The following is a 27,954-nucleotide window of genomic DNA, read 5'->3' as shown; positions in this document are numbered from 1 at the left end:
TTGAAGTATCCAGCTTCTGTGCTGTGTTTGTACTATTGAACGGTCTTTAACACTAACAATGGCCACCATGTGTTTTTACTTTAGCCTACTAATTGTTGACTTGGACATGGCTCCAATTTAAATGTTACCTGATTCTGAGAAGCATATAATTTTCAGGCAAACATTTCGGAGATGTTCTTTAATCTTCCTTTCAGTCAAAACAACTGTAACAGGTGCAAGCTGTGCCTCATTCAAGTCCATTGGTCAGTCAGGGAATAGTCAAGATCATGTCTGACAAACATAAGGTAGACCACTTAACATGCTTTATTTCAGCATCCAAAATAATTAAAAACATCTCAAATTTTTATACATATACAAAATAGGTACAGATCCTCTTGTTTTAATCCCCCAACGGTGTGTCTGCTTCTCTCATAATTTGATGATATTTCCATTTTTTCTGTGTTCAATCTTTTCCAAAACCCTTTGCATAAAATAAGAAAACAAAACAAAACAAAAAAAAACAATGGGGGGAGAGAGAGGGGTACTGCTAGAAGCAATTGGACAACAAAAGGGGGGATTTCAAAACGAAACAAACAACAACCAAAAAGTGTCAAAAGATGTAAAAAACAGACAACAAATCCACCTGCTTATTCTACACTAGACAGGACCGTGTGCATCCTAACTACAGTATACCTCTTGCTAAGCATCTGTTGCAGAGGTCTTAGCCAACACTTGAAACACATCTGTTATGACTGACATCAAGATAATCTGCTAATTTAGCACCTAAGGTCCTGCAAGCAAGAATGACAACACAATAGCACAATTTCAAATCACCCTCCACTGACAGGACCTCATGAAGAATAGCACCTTTTGCAGCTGTTACTTTCAACTATACTTCTGCCGTGTAAAATCTATCCTGGGGTTCACTAACACTGGGTAACGTGGATTTCCTTTTTGAGGTAGCCATAAGATTAAAAAAGAAGTTGAACCCATGCCTCTAATGCTGCTTTCGTGTGACTTCAGAAGGAACAACTGCTTCTCTAGGTGGGTACAACAACAAGACACTTCACTGTCATTTTTAAGATTTATTTGACATCACCTGAAAGTGGGACAAAGCATTTGATTTTCTTTTTCATTGTCCTTCCTCAGTGGTAAAAAAAGTCACCTGTATCTGGGATGTTTTTTCTGTCAAACTCCAGGGGGGATTTTACACTTTACAAGTATATATTATTTTCTTTTTGCCAGTGAAACCATTGAGTCTTCTAAAGTATCCTCGGTGTTGATGGTGGTTGTAATAGTGGTCCCAAAAAAGCTTGATGACACACAACCACGGTCTTCAGAAGTGCAGTTTTAAGCAAGTGGACCATTTGAACGGCCAAATGAAACTCTAGTTTTTTTTTAAATGCATAGAAAAGGGTTGAGAGGGGGGATTGCTAGAAAAAAACATATACACACACAAACAATTTCAAGTCCAGATTTCTTTTTTACAAGAAGCAGACTGGGCCAACTTCAATGCCAAATTCCTGATTGGGTGCACCAACGTCCATAGGAGCGATGTCAATAATAGGCAGACGGGATGTTTTCGTTGTCTTGTAGTCGATGACTGTCTTGCCCCATGCACCAGTGTGCGACTGTGGTGAGAGAGAAGATGAAAAAGGCCCAATCAAAATCCATAGTTTCCATTTCCTAATCAATTGAAATCATTCTCTTCCTTCCCCCTTTACCCTTTCAAAAGATGGCTCCTGGAAAAAGCACTTTATACCAAGTTATGAGGAATAACATCACAGATACTATCATAAAGCCCCTCAAATGAAACCCTCATCTGCTTCCAACTAGTGACCCTTGTCCTATACCAACACCACAATCCCAAAAGCCCTTTCCAATTCCACCTTGACAAGACTACTGCTGCTCATACCCACAGTCTAACACCAACTACCTCTTCAAGAGGAGCGAATTCTCTCGAACCATTCCTGAGAGGAAGGATTCTTTCTAGAACAGTTCCTGAGCGGACACAGACTAAGATACAGCAGAGAGTAGGTAACAGGAGGAAGGAGGACTCACCGTGCAGCCATCCTCGGTGACGCTGTATGTGAAGCGGCTGTTGCCCTCGGCTCTGATCTCGATCTCGTTGGAGCCCTGGAGCAGCAGAGACTTCTTGAGGTTGCCGGACTGCTGGTCCATGTAGGCGATGCTGTTCTTGCAGTGGTATGTGATGTTCTGGCTGGCCTCTGTGGCCATAAGGCGCAGGAAGGTCAGCTGGATGTTAACATCCTGAGCGTTGGAGCCCTCACTGCCATACTCAAACTGTAGGGGAGAGGAGAAAGAAATGGAGTTAGCATGGTTTGGAGTTAGCATCAAGGACATCTAAGAGAATGGTGCGATTATGGTCCTCTTTTCCCAACAGTTTGACGCTCCGAGGTTCTCACCTGGAAGCCATCGGTCATTGCCTCGCCGAACCAGATGTGCTTCTTCTCCTTGATGTTCTTGCTGGTGTACCAGCTCTTCTTGGGGATATTGGACTCGGTGGGGTAGACGCAGGTCTCGCCGGTCTCCATGTTGCAGTAAACCTTGATGGCATCCTGGGTGCAGCCCTGGTCAGGGTCGATCCAGTACTCGCCTGCATGGAGAAGAGAGTGGATCGCGTTAAGAGCATCCAATGTGATTGTTGCTGTTTTGAGACTACACAGACAGCAAGACTCACAAGAAACTAAAATAGCTTGTGTATACTGAAGATGTCTTTACACACTATGCTAAAGCTTTTCAGAACCAATACAGCTCCATACTTTCCTCAAAGCCAAGCAATTTTTCTTGACTAATGATGAGCAAGCAACCGTAGTCTAGAATGGGGCTATGACTCTTAGACTCACCGCTCTTCCAGTCGGGGTGGCACATCTTCAGGTCTCTGCAGGTGCGGGCGGGGTTCTTCTTGGTGCCCTCGGGAGAGCGGATGTTCTCAATCTGCTGGCTCAGGCTCTTGAGGGTGGTGTCTACCTCCAGGTCGCGGTCGCGCATCACGTTGGCGTCGTCGGCGCGGAAGTGACGGTAGGGATCGGGGGCCTTCTCCTGAGCGGGCTGAGCAATGAAGCCCATGTCGAATCCACCACCGGGAGGTCCGGGGGGGCCAGGGGGGCCGGGAGGGCCAGGGGGTCCCTATATGTGGAGGAAGCAAAGGTCAACCAAGATAGGATGTGAAGAAGAATAAGAGGAGTACAAGGAGCAAAATATACAGATTTTGAAGTGGTTGAAGTGACTTACAGAGGGTCCCATCTCTCCAGAGCGACCACGGGGTCCGGGAGGTCCGATGGGGCCGGGCAGACCGCTCATACCATCCTTACCGGCGGCACCAGCAGATCCAGAAGGTCCCTAGTGTAGGGAGAGCCATAGCTTAATACGAAAGTGTAGACTATCCACATCATATTGTCATCAGAGAAGTGCTCCACAGTCATAATGTTGCTGTGCTGATAGTTGTGTAACAGTTGTCATAATGTGGGTCATACTCACTCTAGGTCCAGCGGGGCCAGAGGCTCCAGCAGGTCCTGACTCTCCAGATGGTCCCTATGGGCAGAAACAACAGATTAAGGTGCCTGTTATATCAAACACCAATATTACAGGGAGAAGGTTGAAATATATCTTCCTTGTGCCTTTGCAGGCATGTACGAATCTAGCTATTTATGGTGTACTGCATGTGGATAAAGGGTAGCAACCCATTTCCCTTGTTTATGCTGGTCACTTGTGTTATTATTGTTAATTTGTAATCAGTTGGGGTACTCACAGAGGGGCCAGGGGGTCCCTGCATGCCTGTGAATCCTCTGTGTCCCTTCATGCCTCTCTCTCCAGCCTCGCCAGCCTCTCCCTTGTCTCCACGAGCTCCAGCGGGTCCCTGGGTAGGAAAGCGACAGGCGTGTTCAGTATACCCTTTCCTCAGACTCAGAGTGGAAGAGCAGATATTGTATTCATAGTGATGGTTTTATGAATCTGTGATGGAGTATATACGTACAGATGGGCCACGGGGACCAGCAGGGCCAGCAATACCAGCGGGGCCAGCAGGACCCTGAAGAAGAGAGAAAGGGAAAGAAAGAGATATATATATATATTTTTAGTCGGCTCGGGGATTAGAACCAGCGACCTTTCGCTTACTGGCACAACGCTCTTAACCACTAAGCTACCTGGCTGAATTGATATGACAATCAATTCAATTGATAATCCCAACTCGAAGGCATGTCATAAAGGCTATGTAGCTCAACTATTAGGAGCTCCAGTATATGCTATATTCTAACAGGACTACAAACAAAGACCTCAACCCCTTCTATAGCCTTAACTAGTTACTGTGCGATGGGCGGCCATTTTGAGGCTACAACAGTTGTCAACATACAGTACGGTCTCTAAACATTATCATGTCTGAATTGCCCCCAGTTATGTATTCCTCGTCAGTCTAAGGGAGCAATGGCGGAGGATCTGGACACTTACAGACTCTCCACGGTCACCAGACTTTCCAGCGGGGCCGACGGGTCCAGGGGCGCCTGGGGGTCCGGGGGCACCGGGAGCACCAGCAACACCAGACTCACCACGTTCTCCCTACAGGCAGGACAGAGAGGAACAGAGACGGGTCAAGAGAAGATCAAACTCCTGGACATGATCCCAATACATTACACTATTGGATGCTCTTTCAGCCATGCAAGTAGTCGTGTAATGGTGCCCAGTGTAGTTTGTCTACAGTATACCAACAGGCTGGTTCCCAAAGTGAGGGGGTGAATCTGTCTTGAGGACAGTGTATGAGTATAGCTCTCACCTTGGGTCCAGCAGCACCATCGCGACCAGCAGATCCCTCGTTACCAGGAGTTCCCTCACGACCAGGCTCGCCAGGTGCTCCAGCCAGTCCAGGGGGTCCCATGGGTCCAGGGGGTCCACGCTCACCAGAGGGGCCAGCAGGTCCCTGCTTGCCAGGCTCTCCCTAAAGCAGGAAACAAAGATCAGGGTTAGACCTCAACCATAACACTAGAAGTAGAGCAATGGTGTATGAACTGTATGAATAAGCTACTGCAAGAGCGTTGCAGTTGGCTGCCATCTTGGCAGAGCTAGCACAGAGGGCCTTTAGCATCGTTGTGACAGGCCTGTAGACTATCTAATCACTGCCTTACTGAAAACTAGGGATATCCACCGTGAACTGTGTCTCCTCTGCAAAAGCCTAACGCATTTAACATGAAGTTCTAGAACTAGCACTCTGCAGTACTGACCAGTTGTCCGGCGAGGCCGGGGAAACCGCGCTCGCCTCTCTGTCCGGGCAGACCAACAATACCACGCTGTCCAGCAATACCCTGAGGTCCGGGAGTTCCAGAGGGTCCCTGTAGGAGAGAAGGAGAGAAAGAGAGAATAGGTCAGATCTAAACTCCATCAGCGTGTATTACAGGTGCACTCCAAAAGGAGTATTAGTATTGATCTGACTTGTCAGCGTAGGGGTCAGAGTGTTACTTTGTTAGGGTGACAGTGACAGCCAAAAAAGGGGTACTTACATTGGGACCATCTCCACCAGGCTGTCCCTTCTCTCCCTGGGGACCAGGGGGTCCAGCAGCACCAAGCTCACCAGGGCGACCGGCGGGGCCAGTCTCACCACGGTTACCCTTCTGTCCTTCCTTTCCACCGGGGCCTGGGGGTCCGGGGGGTCCGTTGTTGCCCTGAAAGAAAGAGGAGAGGATGGTTGAGTATGAGATGAGGCTGAAGTTGACCGAATACACCTGTATCAATGGCTGTTATCGATGACAGTATTGTGATCATCTAAATGTTAAGCTAATGCCTAGCTAGATGCTTGTATGGGCATCAGGCAATGCAGTTATGTCTTGGGTTGGTTGCACAATAATATGTTGTATCGATAGTTGTGCTGTTGTGTTGTGGGATTGCTGTTTTAAGCTATTATTGAGCTGTTTGCTTGCTTAGTGTCCGCCTATGGTTAAAGTGGAACCTATGGCCAGAGCCAGGGTATTGACTGCTATACTGATGGATGACGAGCATGGTTCAGTGTGAATGGAATGGTGGTAGAGAAAGAAGTACTTACAGATGGGCCGGGAGGTCCAACTCTGCCAGCAGCACCGGGGAAACCAGTGGCACCCTAAAGAGAGAAAGAGAGGCACTGGTCAACCTAGTGTATCAGATTGGGAAGCATGATACTACTTTACAAATGCTATCGTTTACGGTCAGACAGATTAGAGATGATGGAGGATAAGACACAAAGCTACTTACAGGGGGACCAGCAGCACCACGGGCGCCCTTAGGTCCGGTGTTTCCAGCAGGACCCTGTGTGGACACATCAGTGCTTCAGTCAGTAAACAAGAGCAATACAAACATTTGTAATACTGCGGTCTTACAGGGGAGACCAATATAACAACACTCCAGCTGAAGTCGCTGATAGTACCATTGTAGGGCTATGATGGTGTCATTCATTTGTGTAATAACTTTAATGCATATCAATAAAGAACTACAGTGAGGGAAAAAAGTAAATCCAGAAAAACGCATGTCAAAAATGTTATAAATTGATTTGCATTTTAATGAGGGAAATAAGTATTTGACCCCTCTGCAAAACATGACTTAGTACTTGGTGGCAAAACCCTTGTTGGCAATCACAGAGGTCAGACGTTTCTTGTAGTTGGCCACCAGGTTTGCACACATCTCAGGAGGGATTCTGTCCCACTCCTCTTTGCAGATCTTCTCCAAGTCATTAAGGTTTCAAGGCTGACGTTTGGCAACTCGAACCTTCAGCTCCCTCCACAGATTTTCTATGGGATTAAGGTCTGGAGACTGGCTAGGCCACTCCAGGACCTTAATGTGCTTCTTCTTGAGCCACTCCATTGTTGCCTTGGCCGTGTGTTTTGGGTCATTCTCATGCTGGAATACCCATCCACGACCCATTTTCAATCCCCTGGCTGAGGGAAGGAGGTTCTCACCCAAGATTTGACGGTACATGGCCCCGTCCATCGTCCCTTTGATGCGGTGAAGTTGTCCTGTCTCCTTAGCAGAAACCCCCCCCCAAAGCATAATGTTTCCACCTCCATGTTTGACGGTGGGGATGGTGTTCTTGGGGTCATAGGCAGCATTCCTCCTCCTCCAAACACGGCGAGTTGAGTTGATGCCAAAGAGCTCCATTTTGGTCTCATCTGACCACAACACTTTCACCCAGTTCTCCTCTGAATGTTCATTGGCAAACTTCAGACGGGCATGTATATGTGCTTTCTTGAGCAGGGGGACCTTGCGGGCGCTGCAGGATTTCAGTCCTTCACAGCGTAATGTGTCACCAATTGTTTTCTTGGTGACTATGGTCCCAGCTGCCTTGAGATCATTGACAAGATCCTCCCGTGTAGTTCTGGGCTGATTCCACACCGTTCTCATGATCATTGCAACTCCACGAGGTGAGATCTTGCATGGGGCCCAGGCCGAGGGATATTGACAGTTATTTTGTGTTTCTTCCATTTGCGAATAATCGCACCTACTGTTGTCACCTTCTCACAAAGCTGCTTGGCGATTGTCTTGTAGCCCATTCCAGCCTTGTGTAGGTCTACAATCTTGTCCCTGACATCCTTGGAGAGCTCTTTGGTCTTGGCCATGGTGGAGAGTTTGGAATCTGATTGATTGATTGCGTCCGTGGACAGGTGTCTTTTATACAGGTAACAAGCTGAGATTAGGAGCACTCCCTTTAAGAGTGTGCTCCTAATCTCAGTTTGTTACCTGTATAAAAAGACACCTGGGAGCTATAAATCTTTCTGATTGAGAGGGGGTCAAATACTTATTTCCCTCATTAAAATGTTTGCGTTTTTTCAGGATTTTTGGTTGTTATTCTGTATCTCACTGTTCAAATATACCTACCATTAAAATTATAGACTGATCATTTATTTGTCAGTGGGCAAACGTACAAAATCAGCAGGGGATCAAATACTTTTTTCCCTCACTGTATATGACAATATAATAATATGATATATGCCATTTAGCAGACGCTATTATCCAAAGCGACTTACAGTCATGCATTCATACATTTTACATACGGGTGGTCCCGGGAATCGAACCCACTATCCTGGCATTGCAACTGCCATGTTCTACCAATTAAACTACAGATGATCATTTAAGATGGGTCAGGGTGGGTACCCAGTGGTCAGTCCCACGTGTTATACCTGAGGTCCAGGGGCTCCAGTAGGTCCAGCAGGTCCTTGGCCACCACCGTCACCCTTGGCACCGTTATCTCCAGCCTCTCCCTTAGCACCAGGCTGACCATCAGCACCCTGAAGGAGAAGAGAGAAGAAGAAGTGATTGAGTGAATGTAGAGTAGATTGGTGTGTAGGTTCATCTAGACTGGATGCTATGGTAAGATAAGCCTGTCTCATTTAATGTCAATGAAATCAATTTAGAATCGTCATAGTGCCCAAGATGTTACAAGTCATCATCTTGATTGACAACTGATGTCTGTTTGAATTGAGAAGTGATTTCTGTGTGAATTGAGAAGTGATTTCTGTGTGAATTGAGAAGTGATTTCTGTGTAAATTGAGAAGTGATTTCTGTGTGAAATGAGGACAGGTAAAGAGGTGTGTGTACTTACAGGAGGCCCAGCGAATCCAGCGGGTCCGGGGGCACCAGACTCACCACGCTCACCCTGGGAGAGGAGAGAGGAGAAGGTTAGGGTTAGTCAGGTCAGGACTGTGTTACAGGTCAGGGACTAGCATCATATGAGTGTGGGTCAGTTCTTTCTTCTATATGCATTCATTTCTACTTAAGTTTCATTCTTTATTGCTCTCTTTGGTGCTCAGTAGGTTCCGGAACCATTTGAGCTTTGCTTCATGCATTGTGGCAATGTGGTCTCTATTTGAAGCTTCAAGACTAACTCCCATAGAGAGATGCCTGTGGTATGGATGCATGGGGAACTATGTTTTTAGGTCTTTGTGTCATGTCTGTGGAGAGGTGGTAACAGGGTGGGACTGAGGTACTCACAGGGGCACCACGGGCACCAGTAGGTCCAACAGCTCCAGGAGCGCCAGTCTCTCCCTTGTCACCAGGAGCGCCAGCAGGGCCGTTGGGTCCGATGGGGCCAGTCATACCACGGATGCCATCCTTACCACTGGAACCATCAGCACCCTTGACTCCTTGGTCACCCTGTCAACACAAGAATAGCTGAATTAGTATTGTAAGTTGTGGGTTATACAGATACAGAGACGGATGAGTGCTTTTATGGACACAGTCAAGTCCACTGTAATGCAAGTGGACGTTTGGATGGATGGAGGGTATGCCACTGAATGCCACAGAAGTATGAAGTCAAGGCCCACTGATGAACATGAATTTAGGAATGGAGGATGATAAGTGAAGGGTGGCACCGGTACTCACTCTGTCTCCCTTCAGGCCTGGCAGACCACCAGCACCACGCTCTCCTGGCATTCCCTGTAGGCCAGGGGGTCCCTGGCCACCGGGGGCACCTGCGGCACCAGCCTCTCCCTTAGCACCATCGTTACCAGCAGAGCCAGGAGAGCCACGGGCACCAGCGGGTCCAGATGGGCCGGAGGCACCACGCTCACCGGGGAAACCTCTGTCACCCTGGGGTACGGAGCGGAGAGAGGAGAGGGGAGAGGGCATCAGCTTTGGTTCCAGAGCATCACATCACATGTATATAAGATGAAGGATGTTATCGATGTCAATGCTAATGTCTTTAGCCTGGGTCGGCTGGGTGCTAGTCTGTTGCTGCTTTAGCTGTTAGCCGTTGTCTTGTTTGGCAACAGTGTAGCTGTAGCAGTCTATCACCCAGGAAGTGATGTCATTATTGTTCTGGGATACTCACTCTGGCTCCAGCAAGACCAGGAGCACCACCTTCACCGGGCAGACCCTAGACAGGAGAGAGAGGAGAAGATATTAGAGATTACGATTAGAGATTTGAGATCTGCATTTGTAATGCTCAATGTTCAGCTGTGTCAAGTCACAAATCTTGACAGGAAGTCAAGTGTCATGTAGTGATGAGGACCAAGGACAAGAAATGAGGCAGTGAGTGACAACACCAAAGGTGCTGTACTCCTGTAGTGTTCTTACCTGCTCTCCGGGCTTGCCAGTCTCGCCAATAGCACCTTGGGGTCCTGGAAGTCCCTGTTATACAAAGAGACAAGAAAGAGACAGGTGAGCCAATGGCCAGAGGACCTGAAGTAGGAGGAGGTCTGCGATTGGTCAGATACTGATTATTTCCCATAGCTCAGGGATGTACCTGGAATCCAGGGGGGCCAGCGGCTCCCTGCTCACCTCGCTCTCCAGAAGGTCCCTATGAGGAGGAGAAGATGGAGGAGAAAATCAGTGTGACCGGCATAATGGTGGGTGGATGGGGGTTACCCCCATATAATGTAAGCAAAAACAAACTGAGTGGAAACATTTGGTTTGGTTTTGCAGTCCTAGGAGATTCCATGCTGGCTTGGATTAGTGATAGTGTGTTTGCTTGTGTGCAAGTGTGACGCAGTGCAGGTAATGCTGAAGAATGTTGTCCTTAAAGCTTTGGGGAGAATGGGAGTGAAGCATTGTGGGATGCTGGAAGTGTACTTACGGCAACACCGGGGGCACCAGGAGCACCAACATCACCATCTTTGCCGGGAGCGCCAACAGCGCCAACGGGTCCCATGACTCCTCTCTCACCAGGCTTGCCACCCTCACCCTACAGGAGAAGACAAATACCCATTAGCTCATTTCCCATCAAAGAGCAATACTGTATACTGAAACATAGGTTTTAGGCTATGGACAACTATGTCATACATTGCAGTGAAGGCTGCTGAGTCTCATAGTAATGGCTGGAATGGAGTCAACGGAATGGTATCAACCACATCAACCATATGTTTGATACCATTCCATTGACTCCATTCCAGCCATTATTATGAGCCGTCCTCCCCTCAGCAGACTCCACTGATACATTGTGCTAACTCTCAATTTCATAATTAATTTCTCGAATCAGCCCATCAATTATTGTGCCCCAATAAGAGCAGCGAGAGACAGAAGGGTTACTCACAGCGCCTCCCTTAGGTCCGGGGAATCCCATGACTCCGGGCTGGCCTCTGGCTCCAACGGGGCCGGGGGGTCCAGGGCGACCATCTTGACCACCGGCACCCTGTCACAGGAGAGGGTAGAGAGAGAGAGTCAGTGACCACAGTGATATTGGGTGAAGTAGTCATAGGACTACTTTGTTGAATTGGTGTTGTGAGGGTCAGGTGAATCTGTAGCTGAAGAAACTTACAGAGGGGCCAGTCTTGCCATCGGGACCAGGGCTGCCAGGGCTACCAGTCATACCCTAGAGATGGGGGGCAAAGGTGAGAGGGCAAAGGTCAGGCACATAACAACCGTAACATAAGCACATAACATAGGCAGCATACACATCTTGATATGCCATATTAACATGAATATATGGGTTTCATTCTTATAGTATCTATTAGTTGTTGAATAATTATCCAGTGATCTGAGACCGGCCACCTGTCTAACTCACCTTGGATCCAGGCATACCAGGCTCACCGTTGCGACCAGGCTCACCAGTGTTACCCTTAGGTCCAGCAACTCCGGCGCCACCACGCTCACCAGGGCCACCCTATGATGGAGGGAGAGAGAGAGAGCGATGGAGAGAGAGAGGGGTGGAGAGATGAGTTTGCTGCACTTAGCTAGTAACCATAGCATGTAGCAACGTTTGGAGGTGCACTGTAGTATATACATTTGAACAAGTGGGTGGGTGTTGCAGGTGTGTATGTGTGTCTGTGTGTGTGTTCCAGGTATGTGTGTGTTTCAGGTGTGTGTGTGTGTGTAGTCACCTTGGGGCCAGCAGCTCCATCAGCACCAGGGAAACCACGGCTACCAGGGGCACCCTGTAGGGGGCGACAAACACAACACAGGTCAATACCACAACACTGTCTGTCACTCAGTCAGTACCACAACATTACTGCTACCTCAGTACCATAACACAACCATTCAGTAACATTACATTACTGCTCAGCGCTCACAGCTCTCTGGTGGCCAAATGAGGTGAAACATCAGGGAGAGGGCTACAGTTACATTTAGCTGACTGGGAACCAGAGAGGTTATTAGCTAGCTATTGGTTCCAATGAGCTTAGCATTCACAAGTCATAATGTGATTATTTATGTGTTGGAATAGTGACATAGATATCATCGTTGTGTGGGTGTGTGCCAATACTAGCTGTACTGTGAGGAAGTAAACAATGTATAAAAAGAGAAATGTCCAAGTTCTCGTATAGCACTCTCCTACTGACCCAGTTCCTATAGTTGATTTAAAGCATTATATTGGATGGTTCAAACACCATCATTTTGATGGGTATGGGGCAGTAATGCAAGGCTGGTTATTTGGAATAGTAGGACAGTGGAGCAGAGTATCGTGGATTTGGAGGACTACAACACAGTTTAGTGAGGCAGGGGGGAGGGTATTCTAAAAGTAGGAGACAGGAGGACATATGGGATAGGAGGACAGTGAAACTGAGATATTGGTCAACAGATTATAACACAGGGCTAGTTCCTTTATTATAGCATACATTCCTCCTCTCTCTCTCCTAAGAGTAAGAGGAAGGAGGACAGTGAAACTGGCTGTCCTAAGAGTAAGGGAATGGGACATGTAAAGGACAGGAGAACATTATGATGAAGAGTGGACAGTGTGTGACTATCTGGGGTACTTACGCGCTCGCCGGGGGCTCCACGGGCACCAGCAGCACCGGGCTCACCACGGGCTCCTCTCTTGCCCTCCTCACCAGCAGGGCCGGGGGGTCCCTGGACTCCAGCGGGGCCCTGGGTAATGGAGAAACAAGATGAAGGTCAGAGAAATGGAGGGTGGCAAGGCATTGTGCTGAGATGTGGATCAGTACAGTGGTAGAGTTCAGACACATATGGACTGCTGACTGAGTATGTGAGTATATGATACAGTGTATGTGGTATGGATGACTTGGTGGATCGTATTTGTCCAAAGACTAAGTCAAAAGGTGTACTTACAGACTCTCCCTTAGCACCAGCCTCTCCCTTGGCTCCAGTAGCACCAACCTCACCCTAGGGTGAAGAAATAACAAACATCATTTTCAGATCCCACACTCAATGGTCTGTGCATTCTGACCAAGTTATTGCAACAACATAAGTTTCAAGATAACATAGATAATTGTATTTCTTTACTATATTTAGTGATGGAAGTCAGAGGGAGCTGGACTTACAGTGTTACCCTTGGGTCCGGGAGCTCCACCAGCACCCTGGGGTCCGGGGGGTCCACGGGGTCCGGGGAAACCAGGAGCGCCAGCAATACCAGCAGAACCCTAGAGGAGGCAGCAGAGTGACAACAATCATTATACTTCCTGGATTCATTATCACTGAGAGACAAGTCAGTAACAACAATATTGGTTATTTCCAAAGTTGAACTCTAACAAATACCAAGACAAACCAATGACAACTAAAATCGCTAGTTCACTGAGGAGTGGGGTGAGGTGTAAACTTACAGGGGCTCCCTTGGTACCGGGGTTTCCATCAGCACCATTGTTTCCCTACAAGAGATACAAACCAAGGGGTTAGAGGGGAAAGTCTCTCACAAGGATAGCAAATTTAACTTCAAGTCACCAACACAGTCCAGAGGTGTATTTCACTAGAGGTTTCTGAGGGTGAGACTCACAGCAGGGCCAGCAGCGCCAGCGGGTCCGGGGTTACCAGCCTCTCCACGGGCTCCCTGGGGTCCCTCGCCGCCACGAGCTCCCTGGGCACCAACCTCTCCCTGTTGGGGTGAAGATAGACATGGTCAGGGCAAGAACAGAAAGAACATGGAACTAGTATTGTACTAGTCCTACCCTAAGTACTACCCTACACAAGTACTACCCTTTAGTTGTACTGTACTAGCACTACACTACCCCATCCGTCCATTCCCTAAGTACTACCCTACACAAGTACTACTCTAGTAGTACTATTGCTACCAAGTTAAGTACTACTGTACTAGTACTGTACTACCCTACTCCCTAGTACTTCCATATGGTAGTACTGTACTAATACTGTACTATGCTGCCATTCAAAAAATTAATATCCACATCATGACCCCAAATAAATCAATGTGACCTCTGACCCCACAAGGTCACATGGCATGGCACAATCACAATAGTGAAGCTGGATAGACTTTCAACTGGCAGCCAACTACACACGGTTTCATGCATGGTGCAAATGGATACCACTATCTTGGAAACACAGCAGTGTGTACACTACTATTACCATTGTTGTTTTGTTGTTTTCTTTTGTGCTAGAATGGATGTACTGTATGTTTTTATCTCATCTACCTCTCCAAATACTGCCCCCTGGGAAAGAGCTAGAGGGTGAGGGTAGAGGGTGGAGGATAGAATTTAAGAAAGTAGAAGGTATACAGGTGTGTGAACACGGATAGGTGCAAGTCGACATCTTACCTTGGCTCCGGGGCCACCGGGGAAACCAGGGGCACCAGCGGGGCCAGTGGGGCCCTAGAATACAAGAAAACAAGAGAGAGGTTTGAGTTACAGTCTAAATGATGAATACTGAATAAGTGTGCTTGTGTACCAATATGTTTCTGTTGATGGTTGTGTACTGTGTGAATAGACAGCTGGCGTTAGTACTTACAGGAGGACCAGCAGCACCCGCAGCACCATCGTTACCACGAGCACCCTGCAGGAGAGAAAGATGCAGAGAGAGAGGCACAACAAGGTCAGAATCAACTAGCTACCACCCTTCAGGGTCCAATTCCAATATGGCTGAACTGTAAACATAAATTGTAAACAAACAAAATGGCTGACCCTTCAATGTCAGAATCCAACATGACACTGTAAAACTAAATAACTGACACACTGAATTGTTAGAACAGCTAAAATATGGCTTCCTACTGAGGCCAGTATACAAGGCTCATGTTCAACAATATTCAGGTAAATCAGATTGTGAGGCATTTTGTAGATTGAGAGTAAGAATGGTTAGGTTTCCAACAAGCTAGTCCTGGACTGATCAGTAAACATCTGAAATATACAAAACGCTTGGGAAATGTGATGTCCCTTGAGCTACAAGAATAGGGTCTCTGTCAACAGGACTATGTTGTAATGGTGCTATTGCACCTCTTGTTTATGGTCACAGGCAGTGGTGTAAAGTACTTAAGTAAAAATATTTGAAAGGAATACTATTACGGTGTATTTTTACCCCTTTTTCTCCAATTGGTAGTTACAGTCTTGTCACATCGCTGCAACTCGTGTACGGACTCGGGAGAGGCGAAGGTCGAGAGCCGTGTGTCCTCCGAAACACGACCCCGCCAAGCCGCACTGCTTCATTATACAATGCTTGCTTAACCCGGAAGCCAGCCGCACCAATGTGTCGGAAGAAACACCGTACACCTGGCGACCGTGTCAGCGTGCATGCGCCCGGCCCGCCACAGGAGTCACTAGAGTGCAATGGGACAAGGACATCCCGGCCGGCCAAACCCTCCCCTAACCCGAACGACGATGGGCCCATTGTGCGCCGCCTCATGGGTCTCCCGGTCGCGGCCGGTTGTGACAAAGCCTGGGATCGAACCAGGATCTGTAGTGATGCAGCTAGCCTTAGACCGCTGCGCCACTCGGGAGGCCCAGGTATCTTGACTTTTACTCAAGGATGACAATTGGATACTTTTTCCACCACTGGTTACAGGGAGTGGTTTTGGGGTTGACTTACAGCAGCTCCGTTGGGACCAGCACGGCCTCTCTCACCAGGCAGACCACGGGGTCCCTAAAAGAGAGGGAGAGATATTGGCACGGTAAGTAATCATGGCTGCCATTCACATTGCTACTGTATTGCAGAATGCTAAAAATGACTGTGATCTTCTCTCTACACTCATATTCTTGTGTAGGTCTGCTGACAAAATGGAAGGTGGGACTCACCATGGCTCCAGGGGCTCCGTTCTCACCAGATGCACCACCCTCTCCCTGAGGAAGGACAAACAGACACACAGACAGACAGGTCAGTGAATGGGGGACGAGAGAGGGGAAAGGGGGGATGTGTGTGATTTCAACATCAGTAGGAGAGATGGAGGAGAGGGGGTCTCACCTTGGGTCCAGCAGGGCCAGACTCTCCCTTAGCTCCATCAAGACCGCTGAATCCCTAGAGAAGGAAGTAGAGAGGGATAGAGAGGAGAGAGAGAGAGAGGGAGAGGGTGAGGACAAGGTTAGAGGAGAGGAAAACAGGGCGGATTGTATTGCTGCTATTTGGGAAGTATAGGCTGATGTTGCCACCAGACACTGGTCCAAGATCAGTTTCGCGAGCATCCCCTTCATGGTTAAGGTTAGGCATGGGGACATTTAGCTGATCCTGGATCTGTTCTGGAGAGCAACTTCTACCAGGACAGTTTGGGGGTGCGGTGACTCACTCGGTGTCCCTTGATGCCGGGAAGGCCGGGGGTTCCGGGGAATCCACGAGCTCCCTGGAGAGAGAGAAAGAAAGAGAGAGAGAAAAAGAGAGTGAGACATGTTATCAGTGCAGTTGATGTCTTAACATCCCTTGAAGTATTTGAGATGTCTCATGGTGTCTGACTATTAGGTGCTATTGCTCTTGACACTATTGTTCTAGAGTGAGTGTATGGATGGAGTATGGGGTGACATAAGGTGACATTAGAATGACATTGCGACTTACCTGTGGGCCGGATGCTCCACGCTCACCGGCGCGACCAGGCTTGCCAGACTCACCCTGGATGGGAGGGTAGGAAGGAAGGAGAGAGGGGTGGAGAGGAGGAGACAAGGTGAGGAATAAATTATAATCCAAATCCTTCCCCTTTATGAATATCTTACCCAGAAATTGTCCTGGGACATAGATGGTAAATGGTCGATTTTAATGATGGATATCTTGGTGACTTACATCATCTCCGTTCTTGCCAGGGGGACCAGCAGGACCACGGGGGCCCATGGGACCCTGTAAGAGATAACCCACTAGGTGAGAAGGGTGTGTGTGTGTGTGTGTGTGTGTGTGTGTGTGTGTGTTTGTGCGTGTGAGAGAGATAGATAGTGATGGAAATAATCTAGGATAATTTGTCATTAATCTAGAAATCATAATGAATAGGTAGGTAAGTCAAAATACTATTGGAAGATGGTGATGGGTGTGTGTGTCTGTGTTGTGTGTATGTGGGGGGGGTGACCCTGTGACTTAGTTGGCTCCATTCCAAGCATCAGGCTAGGGCAAGACCTATGCAGCAGGTAATGGGTGGTTTAGTAGTCTGGAGGTTGTTTGGAAGATGTTTTTTAAGTGAAGCTATTGTATGCTGAGCTATTTTTCTGCTTTTGGCATTGTATTGCCCTGCAGAATATGGCGTAGAATTTAGCTCAAATTGTGTGTTTATGAGGGATTCAGATACTGAGGTGATATTGAGATGATGGTGTATCATTTTCTGGAAGATTCCGGAACGAGATACTCACAGAAGCACCAGCCTCACCAGGCTCACCAGGGGGGCCAGTGAAACCCTGAGGTCCCTATAGGGGGAGACAAAGAGACAATGTCAGACTATGATGTTCATCCATCCAAAAAACAACATTGTTTAGTTCTGTTGACAATGGGCTATGAGCTTATGGGACAATGAGTCCTGTGGGTCAAACATTCCCATGGTCATTATAGTTATCGAAGACTGAAACTGAATATTAAAAAAAGGAACAAAAAAGCAATAAAAATAGTCAACTAAAAGTAAAGCCAATGACAGACACTATGAGCTAACTAAAACTGAAATAAAATGACAAGAACTAAACAGACACTAAATAGAAATGGTCAGGAACCGATCAAATTAAACTAAGTTTACATATAGCCATATATGCTTAAAAAAACACACCTACAATGAAACAACTCGAGAGCGACTTCAACTCCCATCATGCAATTCACCTAGGATCATAAACTGACCTCATTTTGACCTTGGACCCCAGGTCTCTTCCCCTACAAGACAAATGTCACTTAAACAGCTAGAACACAAAGGGAAGGGATACTTACACTTGAGCCAGGAGGTCCAGGGGGACCACGGGGACCCATGGGGCCCTGTCAATCAAAAGGAAAAGAAAGAATCAGTCAGTTATCGACCAATCACATCAGTCTTCCCATTAGAATATATATTTGAGAAGGAGCCAACTGACCAAAGGATCAACCAAAGGTTGGGTGGGCGAGGGTTAAAGTCCTTCCAATGTATACATTCTAATGCCCGACCGTCACATCATGAAGAGTGATATTAGAATACTGGTATCAGTAATTTTTCAAGGCATCTACACAGTGGTAACAGGGGGTTTGATGCTATTATTGAAGTGATAAAGTAGGAAGAGTCAAAGGTTATGCAGATATCGCAAACATAGAATGTGTGGTGTTAGTCATTTTACTCATATTGTTACTTAATGTGGATATGGAAGTACATAAGACATGAAAATATCATATTTGTTTTATGGGATAGTACTTGCTGTGACCTATGGAGTACCAATGAGGTCAATTTGTAGGACTTCTGCTGAGCAAAAGTCTCTCATGGCCATAGTTTCTGGTAGTGTCTATACATAAAACAGATTCCACAAGTGAGTGATACTACTGGGCCAACAGGCTCTGTGTAGTTGTATGTCCATACCATGGGGCCGGGCATGGACATGCCACCACCGCTCTTCTCATCAAAACCACCAGACATCTGAGGGGAGAAGTTCTGTAGGGGAGACACAAGGGAGAGATGTGTTACAGTCAGTCAGTATTGGGAATCATGAGAACAGTGCTGTGATCTCGACATACAGGATATGGATGGGCCTAACACGGCTAGAGAATGCAAGGCACTAGGCCTGTCCATATCAATGACAGATCTGTTCATATCCATGACATATCTACAGGATGACTACCTCTCTGGCGTTCCCTAGCTGTGTTAGGCATTATCTCCCTGTCCACTCCTGGCTGGGCGCTGTCCACCTGACCTGGTGCTGAAATACAGACTGCACTGCACTCTAACCAGGATAGCTTAGCATTACACCTCCAGTGCTCTTGCCTCTACTCTTTTTGGAGGTGTATCATTTTGATTTGGAGATTTCCATTCTGAATAGACTAGCACAATAGTTCCTGTTGTATTTACTGCGCTAACACTCTATTTGGAGCCTGTCCAGACTATATGGAGATCAGTGATTTGTGACATCATAAGAGGGTGTTGCTGTGTTCTCCACCCAGCTGTCAGAGTTAGCCACTTTCTCCCATTTCTTTAAAACAGAAGCTGCCCCTAATCTCTGATCTAGGATCAGTTTCCTCTGTCTAACGCATAACCTTTTAACCTTTCGACCTGGGTCAAAGCTGACTCCGGGTCAGTGCTAAGTAGGCTAAACGTCCATCTTGGCCTGAGATACTTACTCCGCCGAGGCCAGGGGGTCCAGGGGGTCCTGGTGGTCCAGGAAGGCCGGGCTGGCCGGGAATACCATCGTTGCCGGGGAAACCAGGAGCTCCCTGCAGGAGAGACAAGAGAGAGAGAAGCTGGTTAGTGATGAACTATCACAGAGACATAGTAGTAGTCACTGAATATAGGAAAGGGCTTCATTATTATCTATGGGGGATAAGGCGACAGTGAAGAGTGACAAGGGAAAAGCTAACATAGGCCTAGGGTTTGGGGAGAACTCAAGGCATATAGGCCCCTAGTATATTAGGAGCATATTGATGGGTCATATCTGTAATAACTTCAGATTACTTGTACATTAGGCCATCTATCCATCTGTCCTTCCATACATCCATCTATCTATCTGTTCATCCAACTGTATACGTATCTACCAGTCTGTCAGTCTGTCCATCCATCCATCCATCCATCTGATCGGAAATAAAATGCCACGGATAGTCTCAGTTATAAGACAATCCCAAGTGACTTAAGTCATAAAGATTGTAACACTACACTATACCCACTTCAAGTATTTGGTTAGGGCCAACCAGTCACTGTCCCAGATATTGTGATTGTGAGAACCACATTATTCTTCTAATTAATTTGAAATGGAGTAGAATTCTTCAAGTTAAGAAATTGAATTTCTATTCCAATAAATGCACAATATATCTGCATATGCTGGCCCAATACAAATCCACACATATCTCAAAATACTAGTCAGCAAATGGGTATCTAGACAGGTTGGGCTTTGGCTGAAGTATAACATCTATACCAATTGAAAAATATGAATTGAGATTTAAATAATGAAGATAGTGGTCGACTATTTAGCCATTTACATCCACTAGTAAACTCCAAAGACTCTGGGTGTATGTCTATCCATTGCCTTTGATAATAATCTAACCTCATGTCAGACATTACTAACATAAAAGCAGAATCTACTAATAGCTAATATCTTATAGGCCAAAACTCTGCTATGAGTATTATGAGCTAATACAACAGTTATTATGAGTGATATGTGCAAGATGCTAGGCATGTCCTTTAAAACTGAGACAAGAGGCACACAAGTACAAAAAGACACCAGAACATAAGGGCCAAATCCTAACTTGGAATATAGGTGCAAACCTTTAACGTCCACACACCTCTGTCAATGGAGGATTAGTGAAAAACTGTGACTTGAAGTTTTGCATGTATCTCATGTTTGTTAGGTTTTGGCCCCCAGAAAGTGAATACAAAGCATGACAGGAATAAGGAAGTGAAACGTACTGGCTCTCCCTTGGCTCCACGATCACCCTGGGGTCCCTATTGGAGGGGGAAATAGTAGCATTAGGTCATGGTTGTAAATGAGGATGTGGTTCGTATTGTCCTATGGCCTTACTAGATGTGCAGTGTAAGATAAAATACATTTGTTTCAATTATGTGTTTATAATGAATCAACAATCAAAAATACATGTAAAGTACACTTTAAATGTTAACAATAATACAAAATATAATTATATTAACCTTATCTAATAGTTAATAACAATAAGGATCATAATATCATATTTACCTCAACCTTTGGCTCCTGGAAGCCTATGGTAGCAACAGAAAAACAACAATTAGATTAAAATGTGAACTATCTGAAATAGTCTGAACATTAAACAAATGAAATATTTGTAGTGTGCATTTAAATTGTACATTAGGCCTATGCTATTAGATTTAGAACTAATAGGGGCCTACAATGTCTGAACTAGGCCTAAGGAAAATGTACACAAATGCCCAAATTTGAGACTAGGTCAAAGTTGAAAGGAAGGCCAAAGGTAGTTAGGAGGTGGCAGTGCTACCAGACTGGACATGCGCATAATATGTGCCTGAAGCATTGAATAGTATCCCATCCCATTTCGGAGGAAAATGGGGAAAAAATGACTGGTGTGATTGGAATAAAGGTAAATCCAAGTTTATTCCTCGTTGGCCATCCATAAAATGCTGTCCAACCCCTTAAAAGTAAAAGCCGAACAGTCCCTCTGAGGCCTCGAAAAACTTTTCAAAACTGATTCTGGGAGCGCCTGCGCCTGTAAAGTAAACTCCGTGAGCGCATGAGCGTTGCATCGGGAGGAAATCGTCGTACCGTCGTCGGGGCAGATGGGGCAGCATTCGTCGTGGGGGATCACTGGATTGGGGCAGTCGGATGTGTCCTCGCAGATAACTTCGTCGCACATGACGGTGCCGCTATCGCACACGCAGATCTGGCATGGCTCGGGTTTCCAGACATCTCTGTCGTTGTAGAATTGACCGTCCAACGTACAGCTGCCGGCGGTGCCTGAGAAAGATGCAGATAGGAAATAGTTTAGAACGCTTGCCTTCAATGTTGACCTAGAAAGGCACGGATGCCCATGTGATGACGCATTGACCAGGTGATGCATACGAAAATGTATGCACTCACCAAGTCGCTCTGGATAAATCAGCGTTTCCCAACTCCAGTCCTCGAGTATGCCCACAGTACACATTTTTGTTGTAGCCCCAGACAAGCTCAACTGATTCAACTTGTCAACAAATCATTAAGCACTCAACGAGTTGAATCAGGTGAGTTTGTCCGGGGCAACAACAGAAATGTGTGCTGTTGGAGGTACACAACAGTTGGAGGTACACAACAGTTGGAGGTACACAAGGACTGGAGTTAAGAAACACTATGCTAAATGACAAATGTATTTGTAATGCATAAAGCCTCGATTGGAATGAACAACAGGACAGAAGGCCTGGAAAATTACTAAAGTAAGGCCTATTTCCTACATTTATGTTGACAAATATCTTTGAAATGTAAAATAGTAAGCCCTGAGGGGTATACTACAAAATAGGATCAATGAGTTACCCAGATAACTTGCCTAAATATTCTGAAATAACACATTTTTTGTAAAGATAAACTTGAAATGGGCATGGTCTAATTGACTCAAGAACCAAAAACCCATATTTAAGTTACATTTTCTTAATGAACCAGAAAATCAATAGGTATTTCTGATTATTTTATTAAAGTTAGCTGGCTAACTCATTGATTCTGCTTTGTAGTATACTCATCAGGCTTGACTACCTCAGAAAATTCGTCTTGAGTTTGTTTATTTATTGTTGGATATACAACCAGACTAATGGATATCCAACCAGACATTGCATTTCCAAAGTAGGCCCAGCTAGAGCTAGAACTAGTTCTAAATAGCCTATATTTTATTGTATTGATGGCTAATTTGTGGTCTTTGTTTAGCCGAGAGCCGGACTACCTGTGTCCAAACCAACAATGTTGGTCTACATGAGTTACAACGATTTGACTGTACATTTTACATTTTAGTCATTTAGCAGACGCTCTTATCCAGAGCGACTTACAGGAGCAATTATGGTTAAGTGCCTTGCTCAAGGGCACATCGACAGATGTTTCACCTAGTCGGCTCGGGGATACTGTAGAGGGCGAAACAGTCTAAAAATGTCCCACAATTCCCTGACTGAGTCAGTGGAAAGGGTCCACGTCGTCTATGCTGTCCTCCAAACGCTGCTGAAATAATTGTAAACTGTCGGCTTGGCAAGCACCAGCGTTTCCCTCAGTGGAAAGTTTCCGATGTCTGAATGTGTTATCAATTATCATAAAAAAATGAAAGGGGAGGGTAGGGGGCTCATCGAAAGCATTTAAATGTTGGTGGAGTTGCATGTCAAAACCACATGGTGGCGCTACAGGGCCGTAGAGCGAATTTGCACGTGTCTGCCCCAGATGCAACTAGAAACCCTATACTCAACCAGTCTAGACAATTTGACATCATACATCAAATAACTTAAAACGGCATATCTTTGTCTATAAGTAATGCATTTAGGTTCTTATCCTTTATCTCTATTAGAATACACTTTTTGTAAGTAGCTACCTAGGCCAAATAACTGAGCTTGAAACTATTCTAGGGAATTTGCGCATGATGATGCTTTGTCCTCTCCTTCAACATTTAGGTCACTGTATTCTTTCTACAAAAGTTTTTATTTGAAAAGATGTAGCCTACCTGTGATGAATGACTATATGCTAGGCTATATGCCATTTAGAAAAACTGTAGGTTCAAGATGACCCTGTTCCTTTTCCACTTGGCTGACATTTAGCCTCAGGCTTTATTGTTCAATAACTAACTGAATACCTTTATCCTTTATTTACAGACTGTTGAGCCATATAGGCCTATTCAATTCCACTCAATCCAATGGGCAGAGAGTTGGCATGCCTTGTAGCCTTCCCCTCTATCCCTTACATGCATTCTAATATTTCCAGCTGTTAAAATGTACCCCCAGGGCATCAAATAACGAGTGGAAGGGAAAGCCTTGGAACCTGTACCAACTCGTTCCAAAGGCACGCGCAAGCAAGCGTGAGAAGGCCCACAAGCAATGATGCCCATACACTATGCTCAAGCTGCAAGGGGTAGGCTATCCTTATCTTGGCCAGGTCGCAGTTGTAAATGAGAACTTGTTCTCAACTGGTTTACCTGGTTAAATAAAGGTGGAAAAAAAAAAAATGAATCCCACAAAAAACAGGTAACCAGTCAACAATCAATAAACATTTACCACAGATAAAGAATAGAAATGTATCCTAATATGCATATGTATCTGAATGGCTCAGTCGTCACCAAACATTTTTCCTATGAAAACCACTTTTCTCCTTCAACCCACTGTCTTTCTATATCAATTTCGTCAAGACAATAGATACCAGAGGCAAGGATAGACTAAAAAGTGACACTTACGATCGTCCTCGCCTTGTCCTCTTGCCAAAAGCACTGTTGCGCTGAGCAACAGCGCTAACCGAATATCCACAAAGCTGAACATGTCTAAATATTAGACATGTAGACTCTTTGAGGCGAGGGGGAAGTAATTTTTTCCGTTAGACTCCAATCATACAAGTAGGGTCCGGTCCTCTGTATTTCCAATCCAGACCCCGCAGAAAACTCCCTACTGCCTACAGAAACTTTTTGCCCTGCCTTTTATATTCCAAACTTTTGGGGAGGTGCTGGCCACACCAGAAAGCTCCAGCATGCTCATGTTCATGAAAAAAAAATCCCTCCTTCCATCATTGCAAAGGGGGTGTCATAGGCAATTTTTTCACCTCTAGAAAAGGTGGAGGTTTAGTAAAAACCATCCCCTATCATGGCTTAGACAGACGACAGGACATGACATCTCCAAAAGTCGATTGGCGAGGAGGGCCTGGATAGCTAGCTCACTGTCTGTAGATTCTTCAGGGGTGCAATTAAATAGAAACGAGTTGTGCACAGGAAAGGGACTTCAATTAAGTTGCTTATCTCGCTTGTGTGTTTCCAGGCAGATGTTATTTTATTGTCAATATTGAATGCTTTGCAGTTGTTGCACAGTCTTACTTTTATGAGTAAAAGGTGCCACATCAACTTGGGCACTAAATTCGGCATGCACTGTTCCCTCAGGAGCTGCGGTTTCGTTGCCATTTATTGTTCTGTGGGGATGGATTGGCTGTTGCGTAGCAGGCTTATACATCTCTGTGTCTAGGCCTAGGATATTTCTGATCGAAATGTATCTATCGGAAACGTTTGCCTACATTTTTGTTTAAGGTGAAATTGCTCATCGATTGAATTCATATGTGGGGCACTATCGAATATATTCCTAAGATTATTTTCGTTTTTGTAGTAAATGTGTTTTAAAGTTCTATGACCGATCATATTTGGAGAGGTGTGCAGGCTTTCGATAACACATTGATATTCGATAACCTATTGCATGTAGCCCATCATCATATCGATAAGGATCTTGATTTGCTGAAAGGATGGTTGCTAGGCCTTACTGAGCTACAACTTAGGGGAGGAGTGTGTATAGTGTCGTTATGTGGCACAGTGGAACCTCACAGTTTAGGCTATAGTATTATTTTGGCTGCAATTTTAAGTTTTTATTTCACATTTGTTCATAGTTAATGGGATATGAGCTCCGCTTCGGAAGGTACGTGGACTGAGAGGTCGGAAAATGGAATGCCTGTGGATTGCCAGCGCTTCTTTAATCTTGGCATCAACCCCACTACAGGTCGCTTGAGGAGAATACCGTCAATTAACTCCCGGTTATAGCCTGTTTGAAGAAGATATAGCGGATTCTCTCTGTGGATGGAAACCGTTCATTCTTCTACTAATGCTGGTCATGTGTACGCTGCAGAACGTCTGTGCACAGCCATAAACAGGCAAAAAAGTTATAATGACAGAAACAGATGTGGAATTTCAGGGGAGTTTCTACAACGGAAGAATTCGTTTCCAAACGAAAAATAATGTATTTATTTAGGACGTTTTGTCTCTCTGAAGTTTGTTGTTAGTCGTGCTATAACGAATCAAAAAGCATCCTAACTCCCCAGATGAAGGTGTCATACAACATCCACATGCACATATAGCAAATTAATACAATGAGATATCAATGAATAAAGTGTAATTGTAGGTCGCCAAAGCACTGCTCCGTAACGCCCATACTGTAATTATTATGCACAGACACCTCTCCATAGACTCGCCTGCGTCTTTCTTATAAAAAATACATTTTTGGCATCAGTACAGTATTTTCTCTTCACTGCAGACACGTTGCAGCTTTGAGCAGAACTACCCAATCCCATCACTGCTCTTTCCCTTCACTTCCGAACCTCTCTCACATGCCTTCACATTATCCAAGAAATGCATCTGTCTTTTTTTACGACGATGACGATGGAATGCTTTCTCTGAGATAGAAAGCGCCACCTCATCATTTCGACTTTTGAATCAGGTGTATTTGGGACTAAATTACAGGTGCATTGTACCATTATAAAAACAGAACGGGGCATGGTTGGCGTCTCATTTGTTTCTCATAATGATGGAAATTCTGTGAGAAAGGGCTATGCAGGGAAGCTTGCTTTGCGTGAATGCACCCTCCATTTGGATAGGTGGCATTTAGGATGGACTGCTGTACAGTCCAATTGCAGTCTACAGGACAAATGGCGAGCCGCCCGGGATTTGTGTCAATGAGATAGATGGCCGTTACGACCAAGTCTTCCATCCTAAAGATAATTTCACTCAGATCAACTGCATGTTGGATAGGCTATATGTCTACAATGATCAATGAAATTCACCGTAGTTGTGTGATTTTTTTACGTGCGTAAAATACCCTACATTTTGTAAATGTAAGCCTTCTTGCTTTATTTTTGATGATGCAATTTCAGTGTCACTTAAAATATAAACGTAATTAGATGGAAGACTGTATATTTATGTTGAACGTTAAACAATAGACTGAACTGCAATTACGCATTGGTTACTGCAATTACGTATTGGGCACTTTTTTTCTTGATTTGCTTGTATAGGCCTAGACTACTATAAGTGTTTATTTTTTGACAGACCACATAGTCGTGTAAAAGTCATGTCCGACATAAATTGAGGTTATGCTTCCATACTTGGCGGCGTTACTCTTTGTTTAATCTTCCCCCAAACTCTCCAAATCGAATCGCCCCTAAAATTGAAACGTGAACGTGCAGTAAGAATGTCAAGTGAAACCGCAAAAGACAGTGTTTTCTGCTCTCACCACCTGAAATTACTGGAACTCTTCAAGCTGTGTCAGCGCCGTGGACACGTTATAACGCCCTGTAAATTGTGGTTATGGCTAGCGGATGGCCACCAATGTCTCCAGGGGACAATACCATTTTTTTGTTGCCTACATTGAAAAAATACATAAACATGGTCACGCTGAAGGATTAGCTAATGAAGGAGTTGTGACAGGGCTACTATTGACAAGCAAAAGTGTCAGAGATCTCAAATTAAAAAGTCAAACTACAAGCCTGTAATTCAAGGCCCTGTTCTTGGCTTAGTTCACAGTGTATCATAGCATGATGTGGGTAGAGAGAGAGAAAAGCTAGTCCAACAAATGTTTAGAATTCCTTTGCCAGATGAAGACTTGTGTTTACTCAGGAAATAAATGTCTATCGGGTCAGAAGTGGGGCAACATTACCATATGCTCGTAACGATATATGAATGTGTAAAAGCAGTGTGATGGATATCTCCGCTGCTAAAGCTGGTGGCTGCAGCAGCCATATTGCTTTCAACTCAGGAAGGAACGGATAAAGAAAACGAGGAAGGAAAGACATTTAGGCCTATGAGTGTTTGGACATGGACTGTTGATGGTGGAAAGACAGCATGAAGAGAGATAGGAGGCTGCAACGAAAAGGGCTGCAATTTTGATCACTCAGTCAGAGGGCCAGAGCGAGACAGAGAGAATGCAGAGGCCTCAATGATCTCGCCATCATCCAGAACCAGCATTAAAAAAGGATCTTCATCTCTTGGCCAACCAAAACACCTCACGTGGCTTATTAAGAGCTGCACATCTTCACTTAGATATGCAATGTCAGTAATTGAATTGAGATGCCATTGACCCCAACCCTGCATGATAATGTCAGAAACCACAGAGAAGAAGGTTAGGTAAAAATTGCATGTTAATAGGGTACAGTAATTGAGTAAAGGGAAGTTTACACATGCATGCCAGTTTATATATGGGCAATTCCACGGTGCAGATGCAAAGTTTGGTAACAGAATGACAGTTTGTGTTGTTCGTGCCGTCATTCTGTTACCGAAGTGTGCATCTGCACTGTTCTTCAAATAAATGTGTTTTTGTAAAAAATGTCTGTGGAAATTGATAATTGT

At 45.4% G+C, this 27,954-nt stretch overlaps 1 protein-coding gene across 1 annotated transcript; it reads right to left on the bottom strand.

The window, feature by feature from the left end:
* Nucleotides 1–280: 280 nt before the first annotated feature.
* Nucleotides 281–24,259, bottom strand: LOC121569686 (collagen alpha-1(I) chain-like). Its single transcript, XM_041880832.1, has 47 exons — nucleotides 24,046–24,259; nucleotides 21,423–21,614; nucleotides 20,865–20,887; nucleotides 20,582–20,617; nucleotides 19,303–19,395; nucleotides 18,548–18,619; nucleotides 17,935–17,979; nucleotides 17,376–17,429; nucleotides 16,822–16,875; nucleotides 16,600–16,653; nucleotides 16,337–16,390; nucleotides 16,018–16,071; nucleotides 15,852–15,896; nucleotides 15,646–15,699; nucleotides 14,575–14,619; nucleotides 14,385–14,438; nucleotides 13,613–13,711; nucleotides 13,443–13,487; nucleotides 13,164–13,262; nucleotides 12,952–13,005; nucleotides 12,643–12,750; nucleotides 11,769–11,822; nucleotides 11,453–11,551; nucleotides 11,207–11,260; nucleotides 10,982–11,080; nucleotides 10,526–10,633; nucleotides 10,196–10,249; nucleotides 10,027–10,080; nucleotides 9,782–9,826; nucleotides 9,334–9,540; nucleotides 8,944–9,105; nucleotides 8,555–8,608; nucleotides 8,133–8,240; nucleotides 6,214–6,267; nucleotides 6,029–6,082; nucleotides 5,490–5,651; nucleotides 5,214–5,321; nucleotides 4,769–4,930; nucleotides 4,447–4,554; nucleotides 3,977–4,030; nucleotides 3,752–3,859; nucleotides 3,481–3,534; nucleotides 3,235–3,342; nucleotides 2,847–3,129; nucleotides 2,406–2,596; nucleotides 2,041–2,283; nucleotides 281–1,610 (listed from the first exon to the last, which is right to left on the bottom strand). Exons 1-47 carry the CDS (start codon nucleotides 24,125–24,127, stop codon nucleotides 1,464–1,466), a joined length of 4,350 nt encoding a protein of 1,449 aa, XP_041736766.1. The 5' UTR covers nucleotides 24,128–24,259; the 3' UTR covers nucleotides 281–1,463.
* Between the last annotated feature and the right edge of the window lie 3,695 nt (nucleotides 24,260–27,954).

The sequence above is a fragment of the Coregonus clupeaformis genome, unplaced genomic scaffold, assembly GCF_020615455.1.
Source record: "Coregonus clupeaformis isolate EN_2021a unplaced genomic scaffold, ASM2061545v1 scaf0027, whole genome shotgun sequence".
In the NCBI taxonomy this organism is placed as follows: Eukaryota; Metazoa; Chordata; class Actinopteri; order Salmoniformes; family Salmonidae; genus Coregonus; species Coregonus clupeaformis.
The sequence above is the reverse complement of the archived record's forward strand: the minus strand, read 5'-3'. Positions and strand labels throughout refer to the sequence as shown.